The 23,196-nt window shown below is 46.2% G+C and overlaps 1 protein-coding gene across 3 annotated transcripts in view; it reads right to left on the bottom strand.

The window, feature by feature from the left end:
- Positions 1–23,196, bottom strand: part of SHROOM3 (shroom family member 3) — a 223,756-nt gene that overhangs the window by 55,087 nt on the left and 145,473 nt on the right. For all 3 annotated transcript variants that reach the window (XM_083520419.1, XM_083520421.1, XM_083520420.1), the window contains one exon: positions 2,748–2,879. In XM_083520419.1, coding sequence (XP_083376545.1) covers positions 2,748–2,879 — 132 coding nt within the window. The remainder of the gene's footprint in view (positions 1–2,747; positions 2,880–23,196) is intronic.

Here is a 23,196-nt window from a genome sequence, read left to right as displayed (position 1 = left end):
CTGGGAAAGAGAAGGGGAGGACAGAGGACGAGATGGTTGGGCAGTGTTCTTGAAGCTACCAGCATGGATTTAACCAAACTGCAGGAAGCAGTGGAAGACAGGAGTGCCTGGTGTGCTCTGGTCCATGGGGTCACAAAGAGTCGGACACAACTAAATGACTAAACAACAACATGCTTAAGAGATGTAATAAAATCCAGAAAGTGGAAGGAGCCATATTACAGAGCATTCAGGAACAGAGTTTATGGAACCCAGGAACACTCACATACACTGTTGCAGTTAAACAGTTTCCCAAACTTGGGTCTCCAGCTGTTTTTGGACTACAGCTCCTATTCTCCCTATGTAGCAAGACCAGGGGTCAGGGATGATGGGAACTGTAGTCTGGAAACAGCTGGAGACCCAAGTTAGGAAACACTGGTAAATAGGATGGGAAGCAAATCATTGCCCCCTCATCCGCCGAAGAACCACCTGGACGATGCTGCGCAATGACTCTATAGGTTAGCTTATTTGCAACCCTGGCTACTTCCTCCATGGTGGCTTACTTGTCTAGTACTGATTGGCATCAGCAATGTTTGGGAAGAACATTGTCTGGAAAAATTTTTTTCCAGTGCTTTGTTTTTCCCATGGAAAAATTTCAGTTTCATAAACTCATTAGTAACAATGAATGCAATTCCAGTTGCAAATGCAGTATCGGGCAAGCCATGTTGTTTCGAAGTTGAAGCACGTTAGTCCCGATCTCTGTGGCGCAGTGTGACAAAAAATAATAATCATAGGGTACTTTTTGAAAAAAGCTGTATTTCCTAAATACAATTAAGATAAATGCTAGTTAAATGATCTCTCTCTCTCTCTCTCTCTCTCTCTCTCTCTCTCAGCAGAAAAATTTCCCCTGCAAACTGAAAGTTTCCTGATGCAAATTACCCTAATGGCCTCTTTCTCTAAAAAGAGAGCAAATTTTCATTTGTTACAGTTGAGTGCATATGTCTTCCCTTCTGGAAAAAAACCGGAAATAAATCTAATGGCTTTTAGTAATTTCTTCCGTGCTCTAGCCCACAATCTATCTTGTGTCAGCATTTTCTTTCTGAGGATATTGTGTCAGCCACATTTGGAAGATAAGATGTATTGGGAATAAAGCTGGGAAACAGTGGCAACAGGTACGCATAGTACTATGTACCCTAATTTGCCCTGGAAACTGTAATATCTTCCCATTCGAAATGGAAAACCAGAAAGCCCACATCACTAATTGGCTAGCAATGCCCTGCTATTGTGTGAAATGTTTCCTTACCAGCCTTGGGCTTCCCAAAAGGGCAGCTGGTGCCAGCCAGGATAATCTCCAGCAGAAAGGAACCGTGTGACAGTCACTGTTAAGTAATAGAAGGCTGGAGAGGAAAGTCAGCCTGAATATGTGACCAGTGTGTAACTTAACTACCATGTAAAGATAAAGGTAAAGGTAAAGGGACCCCTGACCATTAGGTCCAGTCATGGCCGACTCTGGGGTTGCGGCGCTCATCTCACTTTACTGGCCGAGGGAGCCGGCGTGCAGCTTCTGGGTCATGTGGCCAACATGACTAAGCTGCTTCTGGCGAACCAGACCAGTGCACGGAAACGGCGTTTACCTTCCCACCGGAGCGGTACCTATTTATCTACTTGTACTTTGACGTGCTTTCGAACTGCTAGGTTGACAGGAGCAGGGACCGAGCAATAGGAGCTCACCCCGTCGTGGGGATTCGAACCACTGACCTTCTGATCGGCAAGTCCTAGGCTCTGTGGTTTAACCCACAGCGCCACCCTTGTAGAGTGGCCCAAAGGCGCTGGCCATACAAAGCATATATCTTGCATACATTGTGTGCCTCAGGCTGCAATGTGCAATATGAAAAGTTGCTTTTAGCACCCACCAATATGGTGAAGGAGAACAAGAAAGACAGAAAACAGGAGTAGACAGAGGAAGAGAATGTTTGTTCCCTCTGACATACTTCTGGCAGGGAAGGGACCCACAAGTTCAAGCTGCACATTCTGTTAACGGAAGCCTTCTAATCTACACCCTCATTTGGGATTTCTTTTAAAGACTCCCAAAGTTATCAAAGTATGCTAGACCCAGACGATACAATAATCTTTATTGCCATTGTCCCATACAGAACAACGAAACTGAAAAATCTACATAAGGCATTCAAAAACCAACCAGCCTGCTATCCCAGCTATCCCAACCTGGTTAGCCCCCTAAAAACTATGATACCAAGACACTACTAAGCACAGACAAAAAGAATGACCAAAATTATCTTGTATAGGGCAGGTGGCTCTAAAGCAAGGCTGGGGGGCAGGATCCGGCAGGTGGAGCTAAATTTCTTCAGCCCCCACACCCGGTCCGCATCGCTTTGACAAGTAAATGTCTATCACCTGGTTTCAGTTAGAAGTCAGGTAACTTAGCTTCAAAGGAAATATTTGTGAGTGCAAACTTAAGAGTAGGCTCCCTACTTCATTCCTTCCTTCCAGACCAGGTGGAGTTGAAGCAAGGATGCAAGGGGGGGGGAGTGGAGCTGATTCCAGTGGGCCTTGCATTTGCTGCTAATTTTAAAGTGCACCCAAGGCTTGCAGAAGCACAATCTGGGGCACACTTCAATGTTCCCGGTGGTTCCTTTGCAGCTGCATCTTTAACTGCCCCACACATGACACCACAGGTTCCCCTTGCCCAGCCTGAAGTATACAAGAAAGAATCAGAAGTGCAGCAACATTGGCAGAAATGTTCCACTCCTCACCTGTTCTTTAAGCGCAGTTTAACTCCAGCAGGCCATGGGGTTTTGCTGTATTGCAAGTCAGACCTGAGACACTCTGAGCTGAGGGAACGGGAAGCTGTAATCTCAGGATGTCCTTTTGCTGCAAAGGTATCCCTGGAGAAAGAAACAGACCAAAGAGAGGGAGCTTGAGGACGGTGCAATCACACTTCAGCAAGGAGCATTCAGGATGAAATAACTCCTCTCTTTTTAAATAAAATGCATTAGAGACCACAGATGCATATACTTGATGCTAATATTTATTTGAGTATTTCTGTCCCGCCTTCCAGCATGAAGACCACAGATAATGAAATAATCACAAAACAACTATTTAAAAGGAAATGGAACAACACAATAAAAAGCCACGAGACATAAAAGCAGCAAGATGCAGGTTTGATTCAAAGCAGGATCTTTCTGCTCTAGTCAGACCTCACCTGGAGTATTGTGTCCAGTTCTGGGCACCACAGTTCAAGAAGGACACTGACAAACTAGAACGTGTCCAGAGGAGGGCAACCAAAATGGTCAAAGGCCTGGAAACGATGCCTTATGAGGAACGGCTAAGGGAGCTGGGCATGTTTAGCCTGGAGAAGAGGAGGTTAAGGGGTGATATGATAGCCATGTTGAAATATATAAAAAGGATGTCACATAGAGGAGGGAGAAAGGTTGTTTTCTGCTGCTCCAGAGAAGCGGACATGGAGCAATGGATCCAAACTACAAGAAAGAAGATTCCACCTAAACATTAGGAAGAACTTCCTGACAGTAAGAGCTGTTTGACAGTGGAATTTGCTGCCAAGGAGTGTGGTGGAGTCTCCTACTTTGGAGGTCTTTAAGCAGAGGCTTGACAACCATATGTCAGGAGTGCTCTGATGATGTTTCCTGCTTGGCAGGGGGTTGGACTCGATGGCCCTTGTGGTCTCTTCCAACTCTATGATTCTATGATTCTGAAAGCCTGAGAGAGAGCAAAATCTGTACTTCAAAGCAAGTCTGTTGAGCTCAATGGGAGCTACTCCTGGGTGAAGCATGTGCAGGATTGTAGCGTTGCGCTCCCAGAATCAGGTTGTCTAAATCCCACTGCAGCATCCTGAATGCAGCTTTTCAATTAGATAGCCTGATCTTGTTTGTGCCAATGCAAGTCCTACCTAAGTTCAAAGGGGAGGGGGATAACTCCCTAATAAATGTGCAAAAGCAAAAAGAAAGCGGTCTTCTGCCAGGCCAGACTGTCGTGTTCTGACAGGCAGCAGCTATCCCAGGGAGAGGTTACCTGACATCTTTTCAACAGGAAACGCCATGGATTGAGCCTGAGGGGTGTTCACACAAAGCACGGGCTCTGCTACCCACTGAGATATTGTTCTTCCCCATGCGTCGTAGCTCCAGTCACAATAAAATAAAAAACCTGACAGAACGAATGCAAAGCCAGCAAAGGGAGAGAGTTTTCAGACATAAATTGCAAGACTGGCTCCCATAACTGAACCCATTAGTACAAGGAGCAGAGAGTTTGGATTGCAGTTTAAAGATGGGTGCTGTGAAAAGAGCTGAATACTACTTCCTTGTCCTATGCCACAGTTGCTATAGCTCTCGGTCAACTGAGATGGAGGTTTGTTATTTCCCCCGAACTTAATACAGTGGGTACCTCAGGTTACATACGCTTCAGGTTACAGACTCCGCTAACCCAGAAATATTACCTCAGGTTAAGAACTTTGCTTCAGGATGATAACAGAAATTGTGCTCCGGTGGCGTAGCAGCAGCAGGAGGCCCCATTAGCTAAAGTGGTGCTTCAGGTTAAGAACAGTTTCAGCTTAAGAACGGACCTCCAGAACGAATTAAGTACTTAATTGCTACCTGAGGTACCAATGTAGTAGAATGGGAGTTCAAAACAAAACAGAACAACCCTCTCTCATTCCAGTCCTGGTTGCTCACACATATACTGCACGAACCTCAATGTGCAACAGACACATACCAATTTAGTGTTTTCAGAACTATGGATAATGTATCCCAACTTTATCCCAAAGTGCAGAAAGACTGTACCCCTCCAGACTGGGTGGGTTTTGTCTTGTCTTGCACAGGTGAATTATTCTGCAGCATCTCACCGGTGCAATAATAATGCATTAGTGGCGGTTTACATCAGACCACCCGCACAGCTGTTCTGTAATGCTTCCACGGTGTTACTGCACTATTGCTGTTTGGAGGAGCTGCACTGCACCACAGAGCAATGAAAGCGGGACAAAAACAAAACAAAATCAGAACATTTGTGGTACAGGAGCTCAGAATGAAGTTACCAGACATGCACAGACTTGAAACAAAGCAGTATGTTTGCCCCACAACCTTTGCACGTATTAACAGTATTGAAAGTGAAACTGCACGTAACTGCCCCAATAACATCACAAGCACAAAACCATCATGAATGCAAAATAAAAAGGATGGCAGGAGGGGCCTCTTATATATCTGTGGCTGTTAAGTTGTGGGTGGACATATCAGACGACACAGCGATTCTTCAAACAGTTCTTCACAGGCCAGAACTGAACTGAGCTGAAGGGTTCAGTCAGCCTGCTTATATAGAGCTCCAGTACAACGTAACTGTAACAATTTTCTAAAACTATCCAATCACTGAACGTCACTTTCGATCCCTTATTTGCATAACTATCTACAGTATCCCCCTGCTGGCCCAGGGTGAGAACTTCAGTACATAACAGTGGCTACGTGTGGCTGCCATGATATCCTCAGGAAGAAATATGCTTAATACCAGATGGAATTGTGGGTTGGAGGGAGAAAATCACTTAAAGCAAATAGGGTTGCCATATTTCAAGAATTAAAAAATCCAGATAGTTGTGTTAAGCCCCAAACTTGTTGAGCTTTTTTTTTTGCACAATTAAGCAAAGGTTGGACGGCAGCTCTCCACAACGTCAAGCAGGGGTCTCTCCCTGCCAGGCCAAGCACTGAACCTGGGTCCTTCTCTGCACACAAAGCGATGCTCTGCCATTGAGCTATGGCTGCTCCCTGTACCTTCCGCAGCAAAAGGATGCGCATGAAAAGAGCGCAACCCTCAGCAGCTCGTCTGCACATGCACAGGTTGCGACTTGCTGCTTCTGCGCATGCACGTGGTGTCATTTTTGTGCATCTGCGCAAGTGGCAAACCCCGGAAGTAACCCTTTCCGGGACTTCTGGGTCGCCGCGGGACGTATCCTGAAAGAACGTAACATGAAGCAAACGTAACATGAGGTGTGAGTGTACGCTGAAGAGCCAGAGCTCCTGATCCTCAAGATTGGAATGAAAAAGAACAGGGAAGGGAAACAGCGGAACAGAAAGCTGTGTGAGAGGGAGACATTCTGTCCTTCCCTCCCCGTCAATAAAAGAAGAAAAGAGGGCTAATGACAAGGGTGCTGGCATGGCTGTTCTATGTTTAGGGGGCTTATGGGTCAAGCCACATGCCATCCTGTGAGGCTTGGGGACGCTTCGGATAGCTGAGATTCCATTGCAGTGAGGGAAAAGAAAGAGCAGCCTTCTTTGAGGCAACCCAAACCCTCCCGTCACCCTCACTCCTCCCCACACGTGCCAGGCCAGGAATTTTAAGCCGCCACACCGTCCGTTACAGCCAGGAAAGTGGCAGCGCCCGCAAGACTTTCACCCACTAAAAGGGAGATTTCTAGCGCCCGGACGGCATTCTTGGGCAAGCCTGTTGCCGTATGTCACGGCTGGGCTTCAAATCCTCCCTCAGCTGCTCGCCCTCGGCCTTTCCTCTAAATCCCAGCCCGCTTAAGCTTCCTTGCTCGACATGTGCTGCTTCTCCGCATAAGCCGGGAAGGGCGTTCGTGACTAAGGGCACACAGTGGTGGAAAATCACTTCAGGTGGTCATCTGGCGTGAGGATGGCTGCCTTTCGCCCATCAGCAAAACAACTAGCAGACCAGCGATCATGGAGCAGTCAAGAGAAGGGTCTGGCTTGCTACATTTGCCATGAAGTCACATACCCACTTTCAAATTTTACCTCACAAGAGCCAACTGTGATAGGAAGCAGAATGCGTTGGGCTAAACCAGCAAAGAAGGCCTGTGTATGAACGAATCCCTGCTGAGTTGAGAGACTCTCAAAAGTGGCCTTGAGCTTTTTTCATGAAAAAAAGTCGGTGCTGGAGATAAAAAAATAATATGCAAAAGTTTATTTATTATTATTATTTTAATCATTTTTATTAAGTTTCCCATTTTAACAATCCAATCAAATCACATTGAATGTTCCAAATTATACAAATACATATCAAATAGTCCAAATATTCTGCCTAAATTATAATTTTTTTGTTGGGACTTCCCATGCTTCAAGTTTGGGGGGGGGTTCTGATCGTCTCATATCTCTGCTGCCTTGAATAGTCTTTCCTAATATGCAAAAGTTTAAAAGGCGCAAGGAGATAGGATAATAATATATTATGGATAGAATAACAAATAAAAGTGAATAACGCAACAATAACAAAAATAATAGCAGGTAAAGAAGATTGCACACTGGGGGAGGGAAGTACTGGGCTGTGGGGGAGAGAGGTGAAGGGATTAATTGAAATGGTTAAAGATTGGTATAGGATTTAAGAGATTTAAATTTTCATAAAGATTCTATAAGGAAAGCAGAAAGCAGCAAGAAATATCAAGTAAAGGTATCAGAGAGGAAATCAGTGTAAATGAAAACACAAGGCTAATGGTTTTGTTACATATGGTTTTATTTTGGAGTTGCCTGTTTATTTTGGAGTTGTTTGTTGTAAAGAATGTATATTATGTGAATAAAATAATAAAGGGATTTGGGGAAAAAAACAGAAAAACAAAACCAAAAGTGGCCTTGAGCAAGTGGCTTCCTGCCACTCTGATCTGCCCCACAGGGTTGTTACGAGGATAAAATAGGATAATCCTTCATATGCTGCCCTGAACTCCTGGGAGGAAGGGCAGGGTAAGCAAAACAATGCCCCTGTCGGATCTAATCTGTAATATAGGGATGGTAAGGCTAGTTTACAGGACTGCTGTCAAGGATTAAGGGTGACGATGTTACATGAAGCAGCCCTACCTGACCTGGAATCTGCATATCCTAGGCCAGGCATCCCCAAACTCGGCCCTCCAGATGTTTTGGGACTACAACTCCCATCCATAGCTGTCAAGTGTCCCTTATTTGAAGGGACAGTCCCTTATTCCAGCACCATGTCCCGCTGCTGTCCCTTATTGATGGATGTCCCTTAAATGTCCCTTAAATGATGCTCCTTAAATTTCAAAGGAAGCAGCTCCTCTCCCTCCCTCCCTGCCGGCCAGGGAGGAAGGAGGCTCCAACTGTGTTGCTTGGCTGTGTTGCTCACCCAATAAGAAGTCTAAGAACAACTGGGGGGTGGAGCTTGCATGCCTTGTGTGTGGCTAGTTAATGCAAGCTGAGGGGGTTTTTGAATGCTGGACGCCATTTTGTTGCACGTGCTGCTGCAAACTTTGCAGTGCAAAGCCAGGCAGGGGAGCCATCTTAAGTTGAGGCTGCAAAGGCCTTGTGGTGCATGTGATTCAGATTCTATTTAGTTGAACCTCTGGTTACAAAGTTGGTTGGACAGTGTTCTCGAAGCTACCAGCATGAGTTTGACCAGACTGCAGGAGGACAGGAAGACTGGAGTGCCTGGAACAAGTGAGGCTGCAGGTCCCTTATTTTCAAGGCTGCTGGTCCCTTATTTTCAAGGCTGCTGGTCCCTTATTTTCAAATCTGTAAGTTGACAGCTATGCTCCCATCATCCCTAGCTAACAGGACCAGTGGTCAGGGATGATGGGAGAACCTCAGGTGAGAACCTGAGAATGTCCCAGATTTTAATGACCCCATCTTTTATGATGGTGTCTTTTTATTTCCATCCAGTTTCTATAGGGAATCAATCTTGTAGGTATCACTAAATGCTGCATTAGCTCTCCCACACTCTAATACAATTATTATTATTTATTAAATTCATTTATTTTATATAACCAAATCACAGAATTAAGGGATCCATAGCTAGCCTATGCTCAGTTATTTATTCAATTTTAGTTATTACTTCTTCCCGTCCACCCCCTAAAATGGTTTGGGGGGCAGGCCCAAATAACCTAGCATCTCTGACTCTCTCCTTAGCACACACCCTACTTTTATGCAAACAACATCCCTTTACAGTAGGCTAAGTGGTAGTGATTGGTCCAAGGTCACCAGGGAAGCAGAACCCAAATTGGAGCACAGATCTTCATGGCTGGCCCAGTATTCCTACATGACCATATTGGCTCTCTTTGTGCCACAGCCAAAACTCAATCCAAATGTAACCCGGTGTGGGGAATATAAGAAGCATCACAGTAGAATTAAGAACTTGCTCTTTCCAAAACACACAATTGTTTTGTTTACCTCTCTCACACAGCCAAGAGATCATCCCTGAGTTGCTGAGCAAGATTTAGGACTGCTGATGTTCTTGATAAGGATCACTGGAAATGAGCCCTTTTAATTGTATGACACATTTTAAAAAAATAAAATACTAGTCTTGTCCTTCACCCGGGCATTAGAAAATTAGATGGAATGCTGAACAATAATGATTATAAGTAATTGGACCAATATTAAGTGCGATTAGAGAACAGGTAATTAGAGGTTGCATTCTTAGCATGAACCAACTTAAAGATGGAGGGAGAACAATTTCAGAGCTGTCTCTGGAATGTACCACAAATGGAATTTCACATGGGTAATGTTACTCAATTCCTCCTGTCAGGTAGCTCAGTTCTACCTTGATTTGCAACTACTGCCAGACTCCACTCATCCCCTGTTTTTCCTGTAGGATAAAGAGGTGAAAGTGAGACTAGAGAGGTGAGGGCGAGGCTGCCTCCTCCTGTGTTGCTGTTTTTTTGGGAGGGTCTTCACCAAAACATGGAAATATTGCTCTGCTTCACATGTGAATGTGGAGGGTTTTCAAATGTATTAATGACCCCATGATGAGGAGACAGCATACCTAGAAATTTATTGGGGGACCTATCAGACAGACAGACAGACAGACAGACAGACAGAATGTAACACAAAGGCAGCGAGTCCTAAAAAGCAGGGATCAACTATCACCTCATGCATAAACTTAGAAAGGGGACCTAGGCAAGGCATTCTCTATACAGTGGTACCTCGGGTTACATACGCTTCAGGTTACAGACTCCGCTAACCCAGAAATAGTACCTCGGGTTAAGAACTTTGCTTCAGGATGAGAACAGGAATCGTGCGGCGGCGTGGCAGCAGCGAGAGGCCCATTAACTAAAGTGGTACCTCAGGTTACGAACAGACCTCCAGAACGAATTTAGTACGTAACCAGAGGTACCACTGTACAACTCAGCCTGCCTTCCCTGCTTCCAGCTCACCAAACGCAAGGAGGGGTACAGCTCCTGCACTTTTACATCAGAATATAAAAAAGCCCTGCTGGATTATGCCACATGCCCATTTAGGTCAGGGTTCTGTTCTCACAGGAGACAACCAGAGAGATGGCAAGCAACAGCACTCGCAAGCAACAGACAAATGCCAACAACTGAGAGACATACTGCCTTTGACCACGGAGGGAGGATATAGTCATTGTGGCTTAAGTCATAAATTTGCCTAATCCTCTTTTAAAACCAGCCACACTGGCGGCCAACATTGCATCCTGTGGTACCAAACTCCATAGTTTTAACTATGCACTGTGCGTATCTCATTTTGCCTCTCTTGAATCGTCCAACGTTCAGCTTCATCCAAAGACCCTGGGTTCCCGCATTATGATATAAGTACACCTACTGATGATATTCCCTCATCTATACACCTACTGATGATATTCCCTCATCTGTACAACTACTAAAGGTGCAGAAGTCCTGTTCTCTCTTGCAACTGGCCACCCTAGTCCCCAGCCACCTGCAATATGAGGTTAATACAGGCCACACTTTGATTAAAACAAACCGGGTTATGTGCAAACCAGGCCAACGGCAGCCCTTTCTCTTTGCTCCATTAGAATGAAGAGGAGGGATTTTCATTCAGCTCACTTTCATGGAATGAGGAGGAAAGTAGCTACACTGGCCTGTAGCTCCTTGAATTCTGCTACCCTAGGCAGCTGTTTTTGGTGCCTACTGGGTTAGCCTTGCTCTCGGTGCATAGGTCTAATGCGAGCAAGACCTGGTCTTGGGTCAATCCCTGTTTATTACAGTTGGGTATGATCACTGCAGGTGGTGACAGCAGCCACGAAATTAAAAGACGCCTGCTTCTTGGGAGAAAAGCAATGACAAACCTAGACAGCATCTTAAAAAGCAGAGACATCACCTTGCCAACAAAGGTCTGTTTAGTGAAAGCTATGGTTTTCCCAGTAGTGATGTATGGAAGTGAGAGCTGGACCATAAAGAAGGCTGATCACCGAAGAATTGATGCCTTTGAATTATGGTGCTGAAGGAGACTCTTGAGAGTCCCATGGACTGCAAGAAGATCAAACCTATCCATTCTGAAGGAAATCAGCCCTGAGTGCTCACTGGAAGGACAGATCCTGAAGCTGAGGCTCCAATACTTTGGCCACCTCGTGAGAAGAGAAGACTCCCTGGAAAAGACGCTGATGGTGGGAAAGATAGAGGCACAAGGAGAACGGGACGACAGAGGATGAGATGGTTGGGCAGTGTTCTCGAAGCTACCAGGATGAGTTTGACCAACTATGGGAGGCAGTGGAAGACAGAAGTGCCTGGCGTGCTCTGGTCCATGGGGTCACGAAGAGTCAGACACAACTAAACGACTAAACAACAACAACATCATCCGGATGAGTTGTGCTCAGTGCATTGTGCCCAGTGTCTGACTCTTTTTAAAAAAAAAACCTGAGCCCAAAAAAGCCCGAGATATGTTTTTATTAAAAATAAACGAAAGCTGGCATTCTCGGATTCCAACCTTTGCGCCGGGTTCCGCGCATTCATGGCGCATGGCCAGATACGAACAGCCCTATTCATAGCAACGATTGCAAGTGTTCATCCCCAAAAAGAACAGACGAGCATTTGTCCTGCCTTTTAACACACGAAATAAGGGCTTTCAGGAGCTATTTCAGACTGAATTATATCCTACCGACCCATCTCGCCCCCCTCAATGTTGGCAACAGCATTTGAAATGTTTTCTCTCTCTACAGAGATCACTTCTAGCTGTTCACTGTTATTTATACCAGCTGCTCCCATTGTGCCTTTGGAATTTCATGCCACACACATTTACTGTACAAACACATTCTGTAAATGCTTTCTTGGGCTTAGCTGTATGGGATGACATCCAGGGAAAGTTAGCCTAAATCCTATTGAATTCAGTTAAGCGCTTGTGCCCCACTGGTTTCTGTTGGTCTCGCAGTCCAAAGCTATGCATGTCTACCCAGAAGTAAGCCCCTGCAAGTTCCACAGTGCTGACTCCCGAGTAACTATGCAGCTGTAGACAAAGTTTTACTTTCTCCAGGTGGCAACTGTAGATTTTCAGCTCTTTGCATAGCACAAACTCAGCCACAAAACAAATGCATATAATCCCTTTCTTAGGAGAAGATATTTGTTGTGGTAGTCATGGCAACTTTTAAACCCTTTCGGAGACCCCCTAAAGTCTCAAAACACCAATATACACTGATAAATGTACAAATATCAGATAAAAAGAACGTTTTGTTTAGAAAAGTACTGTGTAGCTGGTATAAGAGAACATATAAACTTGATGCATTATTTTTTTTGACCAGTGGCACCCCACACCACTTTCCCCCCATATTGCTTCAGCCCTTCCTCAGGTGGCTATTCTACATCCTTGAAAACTTTCTTGCTTACTTACAGGCCAGAATCAATTCACTGTTACATTTGCGCAACATTCCTGTCCTATTTCCCATTTTTGTTTATCTTTGCTTAATATATCGTCATCATCATCATCATCATCATCATCACAATTTATTGCCTGCAGTTTGTTGCTATTTCATTGATGTTTTGGGTTTTATTCACCTTATGCAGAACAATGGCGCAGGATATCGAAGTGCAAATACATAGAGTTAAAAAGATATGAGGGACATGAGCTCTGTTACAACGGCAATCTTTAGAGGGTTCACAATTCCCTCTTGCAAATTTAACCATTAAAAACATTTGCATGCAAATGAAACGGCATTTTCGTCTGATACCTTACTAACATATTCCACCCCTCTATGCATTAAAAGATTCTTTATTGGTGCTATGTGCTACTGTGAAAACGGCGCATTTCTAGCTACCAGCTGCATTTTGCAGGTGGTATGTTATGTGCCTCTGAAAGTTTGCAAATCATCAAGGAGGCCTACTCTCTAAGCACAGCCCCAGATGGAGCGGGAAGACCATCTGAGTAAACCTGAATAGCTCCCATCTTCATGGGAAAAACGATTCAACCATATCTTTCCAACAAAATGGCTAGACAGATCTCATCAGCAAAGGCATTATTTTCACTGGCGCCACATCTGGCAATAATATGGATAGCCCTTCAAAGGGGGAGTCCCTCCTGGACAAAATATGAAAGCAAGTAGTAGCTCTTTCCAGACAGGTTCTGTCGATGGCAACCCCTGTGAGGAGGGAAGTAGCAAGAAAAACTATATTGTGTGCATCAATTACTTGGCATTGGTCCAAAATCTAGATGCTAATGTGTCCATGCCTCCATCCCTGAGTGCACTTAAAACATTGCACTATATATATATATATATATATATATATATATATATATATATATATCTGCAACATTTCAAAAAGATAAAAGGGTCTATGTATCAAATCCATATGTGGCTGCATCCTGATCCGCATTCACTTCAAAGCCCGCTGCCAGAAGACTAATGGGACTGCAAGTAACTGCAAAGGCTACTGGCAATTTTTCAGTTTGTGTCCACTGCATTTCATTCATTAATGTTAAAAGCCTATGAATGAGGCCATCCGTGTTTCTAATCAATCAAAATTCTACCTGACAGCAGCCCCTCTTACATGGTTGCTTAACAGGAAGGCCATTATTTTTTCACTACTAAAATTAAATGCAAAAAGGAGTTTTCTCCACACTCCCATCCCCAATACAGATGGCTGGCAGGCGGCTGGAGGTAGCTGGGAGAGCCTGGGCAGATCTGGACGCCATAAAGCGCCTTCAAGTGCACAACTCCCTCCAAAGAATGCTGGGAACTGTAGTTTATCCCTAACAGAGCTACAAATCCCAGCACCCCTAGCAAACTACAGTTCCCAGGGTTCTTTGGAGGAAGCCATGTGCTTTATGGGTTTATGGGTGGATCTGCCCCTTGTTCCCAAAACTATAGTCCAGGGGTTCAGTGTGTCTGGCTGTTAACCAGAAGGTGGGTGATTCGAGCCCATCCACGGACAGCTGCAGGCAAGATTCCTGCAACAGCTAGCAATGGTAGAAACTAAAATCTGAAACCATATGGAGACCTGCAGGTTAGTCACCACTCTTTGGAGACCTGATACAAGGAGTCTAAAGGTAAAGGGACCCCTGACCATTAGGTCCAGTCGTGGCCAACTCTGGGGTTGCGGTGCTCATCTCACTTTATTGGCTGAGGGAGCCAGCGTACAGCTTCCAGGTCATGTGGCCAGCATGACTAAGCCACTTCTTGCGAACCAGAGCAACACACAGAAACGCCGTATACCTTCCCGCCAGAGCGGTACCTATTTATCTACTTGCACTTTGATGTGCTTTCGAACTGCTAGGTTGGCAGGAGCAGGGACCGAGCAACGGGAGCTCACCCCGTGGCGGGGATTCGAACCGCCGACCTTCTGATCGGCAAGATCTAGGCTCTGTGGTTTAACCCACAGCACCACCCGCGTCCCTGCAAGGTGTCTACTTGCCTCTATTATCTACTTGCTTATGTACTACTTGAAAACGGACCAACAAAGATTACAAAGACATGCCAAGTCTCCAGTGCGATTCCGATGAAAGAAGAATGCTAGATGAAATTAATGGACTATGCAGAATTGGACAAAATGACAGGAAGCATTCGAAACCTGCCAGACCAGAGATTTACAGAAGATTGGAAGAAGCATATGAATTATTTGAAGAGCAACTGTAATCAACAAATTCCGCTAGTAGGACTGCAAGAAGTTTTGTAAGGTGAAATATACGGTGTTACAAAGTAGAAAAAGATAGAGATATTGGTTTTGAGTTTGAAATGTGATAGGGAAAATAAGAAATGCATATTAAGAGATTAGATTGGAAAATTTTCAGACAGGACAGATGGAAGTCAAAAAAATTGAATAAGATGTAAAAGTAGGTTTAACCAATGTTGAAAATGGTATGTTAAAAAACTAATAAAAATGTGTGTGTGTGTGTGTGTGTGTGTGTGTGTGTCCAGTGCTCTCTGATCCAAGAGAAATCAAATGCTCAACACTTGGAACCTTGCCACTTGGGGGGAAAGGATGAGCATATACCAGAGGTGTTCTTCAATCTGTAAAGCTGTCCTGGTTCCATTAAAAAGACAGACTGATATGGCCTTGACGATGCCTAGTGAAAATAGCGCATAACAGATCAAGCAGAACATCACCCATGGTTGTGAATGACAGCCCCCATTGACAGACACAAACATGTTCGCCTTCAACAATAAAACCTCTGCTGTCTGAATAATTCTGGTCCATGGTAACCTCTAAATTGGGCACAGGGAACCTGTTGCTCTCCATCTGTTGCTGGACTCCAACTCCCAACAGCCCCAGCCGTCACAGCCGAAGAGCCAGGGATGATGGGAACTGTAGCCCAGCAAAAAATGGAAGACCACAGGCTTGTCCCAAGCACTGATTTGCACAACCCAAATCTAGAGCTGGTTCTCTCGCAAGTTGTTGCTCTGCGATAACCGCCGCCGTCTGCACAAGCAAGGCATTTCAGCCTTGCTATTGAGAGTCATTCACAGGTCACTGTTTCGCCGTGGAGCTGCAGATTCTTCCCACAAAGAGCCTTGCCAGTTTTGTTTGAAAGAAACTGGCCGTGCTCCTGCGCCTTTAATAGCAGCCTGAACCATTAAGCAGCCAAAGTTCTTCCCAGCATTTATTTCCATGCCAGGAAAGGCTGCTGAATGATGTCTATGTGCCCGGCAGCTGTAAAAAGGCACAGAGGGGAACAGCAATCCTACTTCACTATTCTGCCACTGCTATTTACCCCTTAACTTCCTGGTACAGATAGTTGTGGGAGACTGCTGAATGCACTATACTACTGCTGCCAACTAGGAGGGCATTCTTTGCCCTTTGGATACATAGGTAAAGGTAAAGGGACCCCTGCCCATTAGGTCCAGTCGTGACCGACTCTGGGGTTGCGGCGCTCATCTTGCTTTACTGGCCGAGGGAGCCAGCATACAGCTTCCAGGTCATGTGGCCAGCATGACAAAGCTGCTTCTGGCGAACCAGAGCAGCGCACAGAAACGCCGTTTACCTTCCCACCAGAGCGGTACCTATTTATCTACTTGTATTTTGACGTGCTTTCAAACTGCTAGGTTGGCAGAAGCAGGGACTGAGCAATGGGACCTCACCCCGTTGTGGGGATTTGAACCGCCGACCTTCTGATCAGCAAGTCCTAGGCTCTGTGGTTTAACCCACAGTGCCACCCATGTCCCTTGGGGTACATAGGATGCTGCCTTATGGCAAGGCAGACCATGGCTCCATCTAATTCACTACTGTCTAGAAGAACAGTGGTTCTCAACTTGTGGGTCCCCAGATGTTGTTGAACTACAACTCCCATCATCCCTGAGCTCTGGCCTTGCTAGCTAGGGGTGATGGGAGTTGTAGTTCAACAACATCTGGGGACCCACAGGTTGAGAAAGGCTGGACTAGAACATGGCTAGGCAAACCAAGGCCCAGGGGCTGGATCCGGCCCAATCGCCTTCTAAATCCGGCCCACGGGTGGTCCAGGAATCAGTGTGTTTTTACATGAGTAGAATGTGTCCTTTTATTTAAAATGCATCTCTGGGTTATTTGTGGGGCATAGGAATTCGTTCATTTTTTTTCTCCAAAATATAGTCCGGCCCCCCACAAGGTCTGAGGGACAGTGGACCGGCCCCCTGCTGAAAAAGTCTGCTGACCCCTGATTTAGAATCATAGGATTTTATAGAGCTGGAAGGGACCCTGAGGATCATCTAGTCCAACCCCCTGGAATGGAGGAACACGCAGCTGTCCCAGTTGGGGTTCGAACCTGCAACCTTGGCCTTATCAGCACCACGCTGCAGCCAACTTAGCTCTCCAGGCTGACAGTGGTTCTCAACATTTTTTTCCTCTGGGCCACATTTCAGAATAAAAATCCGCTCTTGCCACACCAATTATTATTCTTGTATTGCTGAGAAATACATTGGAAAACAAAAGGAAACAACTCCTAGCAGAGCTTGATTTATAACACGGAATACAACTACCGTATTTTTCGCTCTATAAGACGCACCAGACCACAAGACGCACCTAATTTTTGGAGGAGGAAAACAAGAAAAAAAATATTCTGAATCCCAGAAGCCAGCAGCGATCCCTCTTGCTGTTCTGGCTTCTGGGATAGCTGCGCAGCCTGCATTCGCTCCATAAGACGCACACACATTTCCCCTTACTTCTTAGGAGAGAAAAAGTGAGTACTTTATAATGTTATCCTGGAGCATCCAGAAAGTATAAAATAATGCAGCTAAATAAGAACATGAATGATTCCTAAAATATAATTATAAACAACAACTGGGATTGTCCTTGTATTGCATAGAATCAGAGAATTGTAGAGTTGGAAGGGACCACAAGGATCAACTGGCCTGAGTCCCTGCAAGGCAGGAATATAAACTGAAGTGTCTATGACAGATGGACATCCAACCTCTGCTTAATAACCTCCAAGGAAGAAGAGTCCACCGTCTCCCAAGGGAAACCGTTCCACTGTCCAACACCTCTTACATGATGCTGTTTCCAAAAAGCATCTGTCCCTATCCTGCAGATTAAAAAAATTATTTTTTTGATGCTATGCTGTACTACACCACACAGAAATGTTTAAATCAGGGGTCAGCAACCTTTTTCAGCCGCAGGCTGGCCCACCGTCCCTCAGACCATGTGGTGGGCCAGACTATATTTTGAAGGAAAAAATAATGAATGAATTCCTATGCCCCATTCCGACGAAAGAATGGGAGACAAAATTAATGGACTACGCAGAACTAGATAAAATGACAGGAAGGATTTGAAACCTGCCGGACCAGAGATTTGCAGAAGATTGGAAAAAGTATACGAACTATTTGAAGAGCAACTGCAATCAACAAATTACATTAGTAGGACTACAAGAAGTTTTGTAAGGAAAAATATATGAAATATTGCAAAATAGAGAAAGAAGAGAGATGAATTATGAGATTTAGAGGTAATAGTGAAAGTAAGAAATGTATATTAAGTGATTAGATTGGAAAATTTTCAGATGTGATTGATGGAAGTCCAAAAAATATTGTATAAGAAGTAAAAGTATGTTTAATTACCGTATTTTTTGCTCTATAAGACTCACTTTTCCCCTCCTAAAAAGTAAGGGGAAATGTGTGTGCGCCTTATGGAGCGAATGCAGGCTGCTCAGCTATCCCAGAAGCCAGAACAGTAAGCAAGATTCAGAATATTTTTTTTTCTTGTTTTCCTCCTCCAAAAACTAGGCGCGTCTTGTGGGCTGGTGCGTCTTATAGAGCGAAAAATACGGTATTTGAAAATGATATGTTAAAAATCTAATAAAAATTTATATATAAAATTCCTATGCCCCACAAATAACCCAGAGATGCATTTTAAATAAAAGGACATATACTACTCATGTAAAAACACAGTGATTCCTGGACCATCCGTGGGCCAGATTGAGGTGATTGGGCCGCATCCGGCCCACAGGCCTTAGGTTGCCTACCCCTGGTTTAAATGTTTCTTTGATTGCCCTTGAATCTTCCTACCACGCTTGCCATCCTCTCGTGTCACCCCCTTTGAGAACCACGGGCCTACACTGACTTGCAGTGGTTGCATACAATCTGTCCCCCAACCCTGCCAGGAGCAATTGGAGATTGAACCCTGAACAGATGCTCTGCTGAACTATACAACACTCTTCAGTGGCTAGAGTGGAGGTGGGGGAACTAATAGTCCACTTCTTATCCTGCATGTCTAAATTACTTGCGATACTGAGATAGGGCCGCTCTATTCTTAGCAACTGTTGCTTGGCACATGCAACGCAGAGTGAGCCAAACTGCATGGTGAAATAAGAATCTATTGCAGTTGCTAGCAGGAGCTAGGCCAAAGTTTCTGTCATTGGCATGTGCCCTTATCTACAACCTCCTAGCAATCTCCAGGTATGCAGCCTGCATCATGCAGCAATGGCTCAAGCAACTATGGGCCAAGAGAGGCCTCTGCAGCACAAACAAGGTTAACAGGTGGGCTATTACCTAGTTGAGAATTAGTGCTGTGTCTTCCATTCATACCAACATGTATAGTTCAAAGGCTCACCTACTTCTGCTATTGGGGCATCTGAGCCCATGTAAAATTATGCAATGTACAGTGGCACCTCTGGATGAGAACGGGATCCGTTCCAGAGCCCCATTTGCATTCTGAAGCGAACGCAACCCGCGTCTGCAGGTGCGCGGGTTGCGATATGCCACTTCCGCACATGCGCATGACGTCATTTTGAGTGTCTGCGCATGTGCGAGCAACGAAACCCAGAAGTAACGCACTCTGTTACTTCCGGGTCGCCGCAGAGCGCAACGCAAAAATATTCATCCCAAAGCTACTTCAACCCTATGACTGTATCTTTTTTACTTCCAATAGAGATTTTTCTTGGAGAAGCCACGTGTTGCCATTTATATAAATGGTTAAATAGGTAAAGGACCCTTGACAGTTAAGTCCAGTCGTGAACGACTCTGGGGTTGCGGCTCTCATCTCGCTTTACAGGCCGAGGGAGCCGACGTTTGTCCGCAGTTTTTCTGGGTCATGTGGGCAGCATGACTAAGCTGCTTCTGGCGAAACCAGAGCAGCGCATGGAAATGCCGTTTACCTTCCTGCCAGAATGGTACCTATTTGCACTCTGACGTGCTTTTGAACTGCTAGGTTGGCAGGAGCTGTGACCGAGCTTCTGATTGGCAAGCCCAAGGCTCAGTAGTTTAGACCAAAGCGCACTTCACATAAACACAAACAGATGATAGGTAAAGGTAAAGGGACCCCTGACCATTAGGCCCAGACGTGACCGACTCTGGGGTTGCGACACTCATCTCGCTTTGGCCGAGGGAGCCGGCGTACAGCTTCCGGGTCATGTGGCCAGCATGACTAAGCCACTTCTGGTGAACCAGAGCAGCGCACGGAAATGCCGTTTACCATCCCGCTGGAGTGGTACCTATTTATCTACTTGCACTTTGACGTGCTTTCGAGCTGCTAGGTTGACAGGAGCAGGGACTGAGCAACGGGAGCTCACCCCGTCACGGGGATTTGAACCGCCGACCTTCTGATCGACAAGTCCTAGGGTCTGTGGTTTAACCCACAGCGCCACCCGCCTCCCTGATAAGACACCCCATAAGAGATAGCAAATCTTTTTATACCTGGAGGGGTTCTGCCCTGTGGAATACCCTCCCGTCAGATGTCAAAGAGTTAAATAACTATACAAACATCAGTAGACATCTAAAGGCAGCTCTGTATTGGGAAGTTTTTTTATTTTGTGACGTTCTGTTGTGTCTTCGCGTACCGTATTTTTCGCCCCATAGGACGCATTTTTCCCCCTCTAAAAATGAAGGTGAAATCTGGGTGCGTCCTATGGGGCGAATGCAGGCTTTCGCTGAAGCCTGGAGAGCGAGAGGGGTTGGTGCGCACCGACCCCTCTCGCTCTCCAGGCTTCAGGAAGCTCTGCGCAACCCTCGGGAGACCGGCTCCGAGGGTTGCGCAGAGCTGCCTGCAGTCCCCGGCTCAGCACAGCTCTGCGCGGCCATCGGGAGCGGAGCGCTAAGTCCCGCCCCGCTCCGGATGGCGGCGCAGAGCTGCCTGCAGTCCCGGGATCAGTGCAGCTCTGCGCGGCCACCGGGAGCCGGGGTGAAGCCCCGCCCCGCTCCAGACGGCGGCGCAGAGTTGCCTGCCGTCCCGGGACTGCAGGCAGATCTGCGCCGCCATCCGTAGCGGGGCGCTAAGTCCCGCCCCACTCCAGACGGCGGCGCAGAGCTGCCTGCCATCCGGGGACTGCAGGCAGATCTGCGCTGCCATCCGGAGCGGGGCGCTAAGTCCCGCCCCGCTCCAGATGGTGGCGCAGAGCTGCCTGCAGTCCCAGGATCAGTGCACTTCTCCCCATCGCCAGCCCCACAAGCTCGGGGGACAGCGGGGAGGCAGAGCGTGCCTTCCCACTGTTCCCCGACCTGGTTCTTCCAGCCCTGCACCTGGGGGGGAAATAAAAAAAAAATTTCTTTATTTCCCCCCCAAAAAAACTAGGTGCGTCCTATGGGCCGGAGCGTCCTATGGGGCGCAAAATACGGTATTTGTAGGAAGCCGCCCACAGAGGCTGGGGCAACCCAGTCAAATGGGTGGGGTACAAAAAAGGAATTGCTATTTTTATGGGAAATGATACCCTAACCCAGGGGTCAGCAAACTTTTTCAGTAGGGGGCCGGGTCCACTGTCCCTCAGACCTTGTGGGGGGCCGGACTATATTGGGGGAGGGGGGAATGAACAAATTCCTATGCCCCACTGTCAGGGAACTGCCATCAGTGCCGGAGGGAGAGAGCAAAATCCAGAGGGATTCCGGAGAGCGTCCCGGGAGTGGGAGAGGCAGCCCATCTTCTGGGGAAGAGAATCAGCGTAGCACCAGTCGAGAAGGGGGGCAGATGGGGGAAGCGGCGAGGCGGTCCCATGACTCCTTGCCGGGGACCAGCGGGGAGAGTAGAGGTCCTCCGCTGCCTACGCCCTCCTTGTGCAGAAGGCTTTTGCGCAGAGAGAGTAGGAGGAGACTAGGCGTCAAAGAGCTTCTTTGCTGGAAGAAGTTTAAGAAACGCCCACTGACGGATTCTGCCAGCGATTGAGGCAGCCACGGGTGAGTGGCTGTCTGGACAGAAAAGGTTCATGCAGGCAACCCAGCCAGGTGTTTGCACTGGCTTACGCACGAGCAACCCCTAGAACCACTACACCCACAAATAACCCAGAGATGCATTTTAAATAAAAGGACACATTCTACTCATGTAAAAACATGCTGATTGCTGGACCTTCCACAGGCTGGATTTAGAAGGCGATTGGGCCTTAGTTTGCCTACCCATGCCCTAACCCTTCTCTTGCAGGGCTTTGTGTTACACAATGTCACTCACTGTCCTAATACCCCTGCCCAATCAGGTCTGGGTTCAAGAAGCAAGTGAGATAAGGATAGAGCACTTTGGTGTTAACTCTCTCTATGCTCATGCCGCAAGGTTAAGGCAGGCTCTTAATGGGACAGCTGGACAGATGGTGCAAGGACTGCTTTCACCGCTCTACTTTTTCTGAAGGACAAGGGAGGAGCATTTTGTGACACAGCAGGGAAGGGAATGGTAATCCCCCCTGACACAAGGGGGAATTAGAATCACAGGAGTTGGAAGGGGGGTCCCCCAGGCATCATCCAGCCCAACCCCCCTGCAAGGCAAGCATCTCAGCTAAAGCATCTGTGATTTTTGCAAATGACCTTGGTCATGTCTGCGGCAGAACAGACTGAAAGAGCAAACAAATGTAAAAGGCAAAGGAAGCCTTTGGTGGTTCATAAGAGAGAGAGGGGGGGTAAAAAACCCCACAGAAGGACAATATATTTATTGGGACCAACCCAAATGTCATTCAGTGAGTGGCAAGCTTTTGAGTTCTACAGAAGCCTTGGTCAGGCAAAGTGTTACGCAAATGGGAAATAAACAAGGGAAGTACAGAATTTGATGGTAGCCATGAGGTTAGCTTGCAGGAAAACCTCTAGGGAAAAAAATGGGTCTTTCAGTCTCACTGTGCTGCCATTGCTGTTGTTTATAATAGCAATACCCTGTTCCCTTTAAACATCAGCCTGCCAGACATTAAGCAGGTGTGAAGCTTTTCTGAATGGCTTTGTAAACCTTGTCAGCAAGCTACATGACTGCTATATAGCAGCAAGCCTTACTGCTGCCTTATAGGCAAGGGAGAAAAAGAAAATAACTGGGAATCCTCAGCACTGCTTTTCTGTCTGGGATGGTAAAAGTCTGCCTTTTTTTGTCTGAAGCTGCTTCCTGGTCTGAAACTGAACTGGTGCACAGTATTCGAAACTCCCATTGTTCCAGGCACATTTTGCAACAGGGAATTTCATTAGCGTGAGTAGTTTCTGAGCTCTGGGCGCAGTACTGTGCCTAAGATTTCAGATTAAAACTGCAGAGTGGAAGGAAAAGGAGGACCTTTTTCTGCCTCCCCACTTCCAGCTGCTCTCTGAAGACTGGAAAAGAGACCCTCTTAAGAATATCAGGGGGTGGGCAGGGGAAGGACTAGACCATGTGAAAAACCAACATGAATTTTAGCTGCAATTCTTTCATTTCCAGCTTTGTATTCTTGTTATAAAAAAGTG

Source organism: Podarcis liolepis (assembly GCF_965112155.1).
Source record: "Podarcis liolepis genome assembly, chromosome: 9".
NCBI lineage: Eukaryota > Metazoa > Chordata > Lepidosauria > Squamata > Lacertidae > Podarcis > Podarcis liolepis.
The sequence above is the reverse complement of the archived record's forward strand: the minus strand, read 5'-3'. Positions and strand labels throughout refer to the sequence as shown.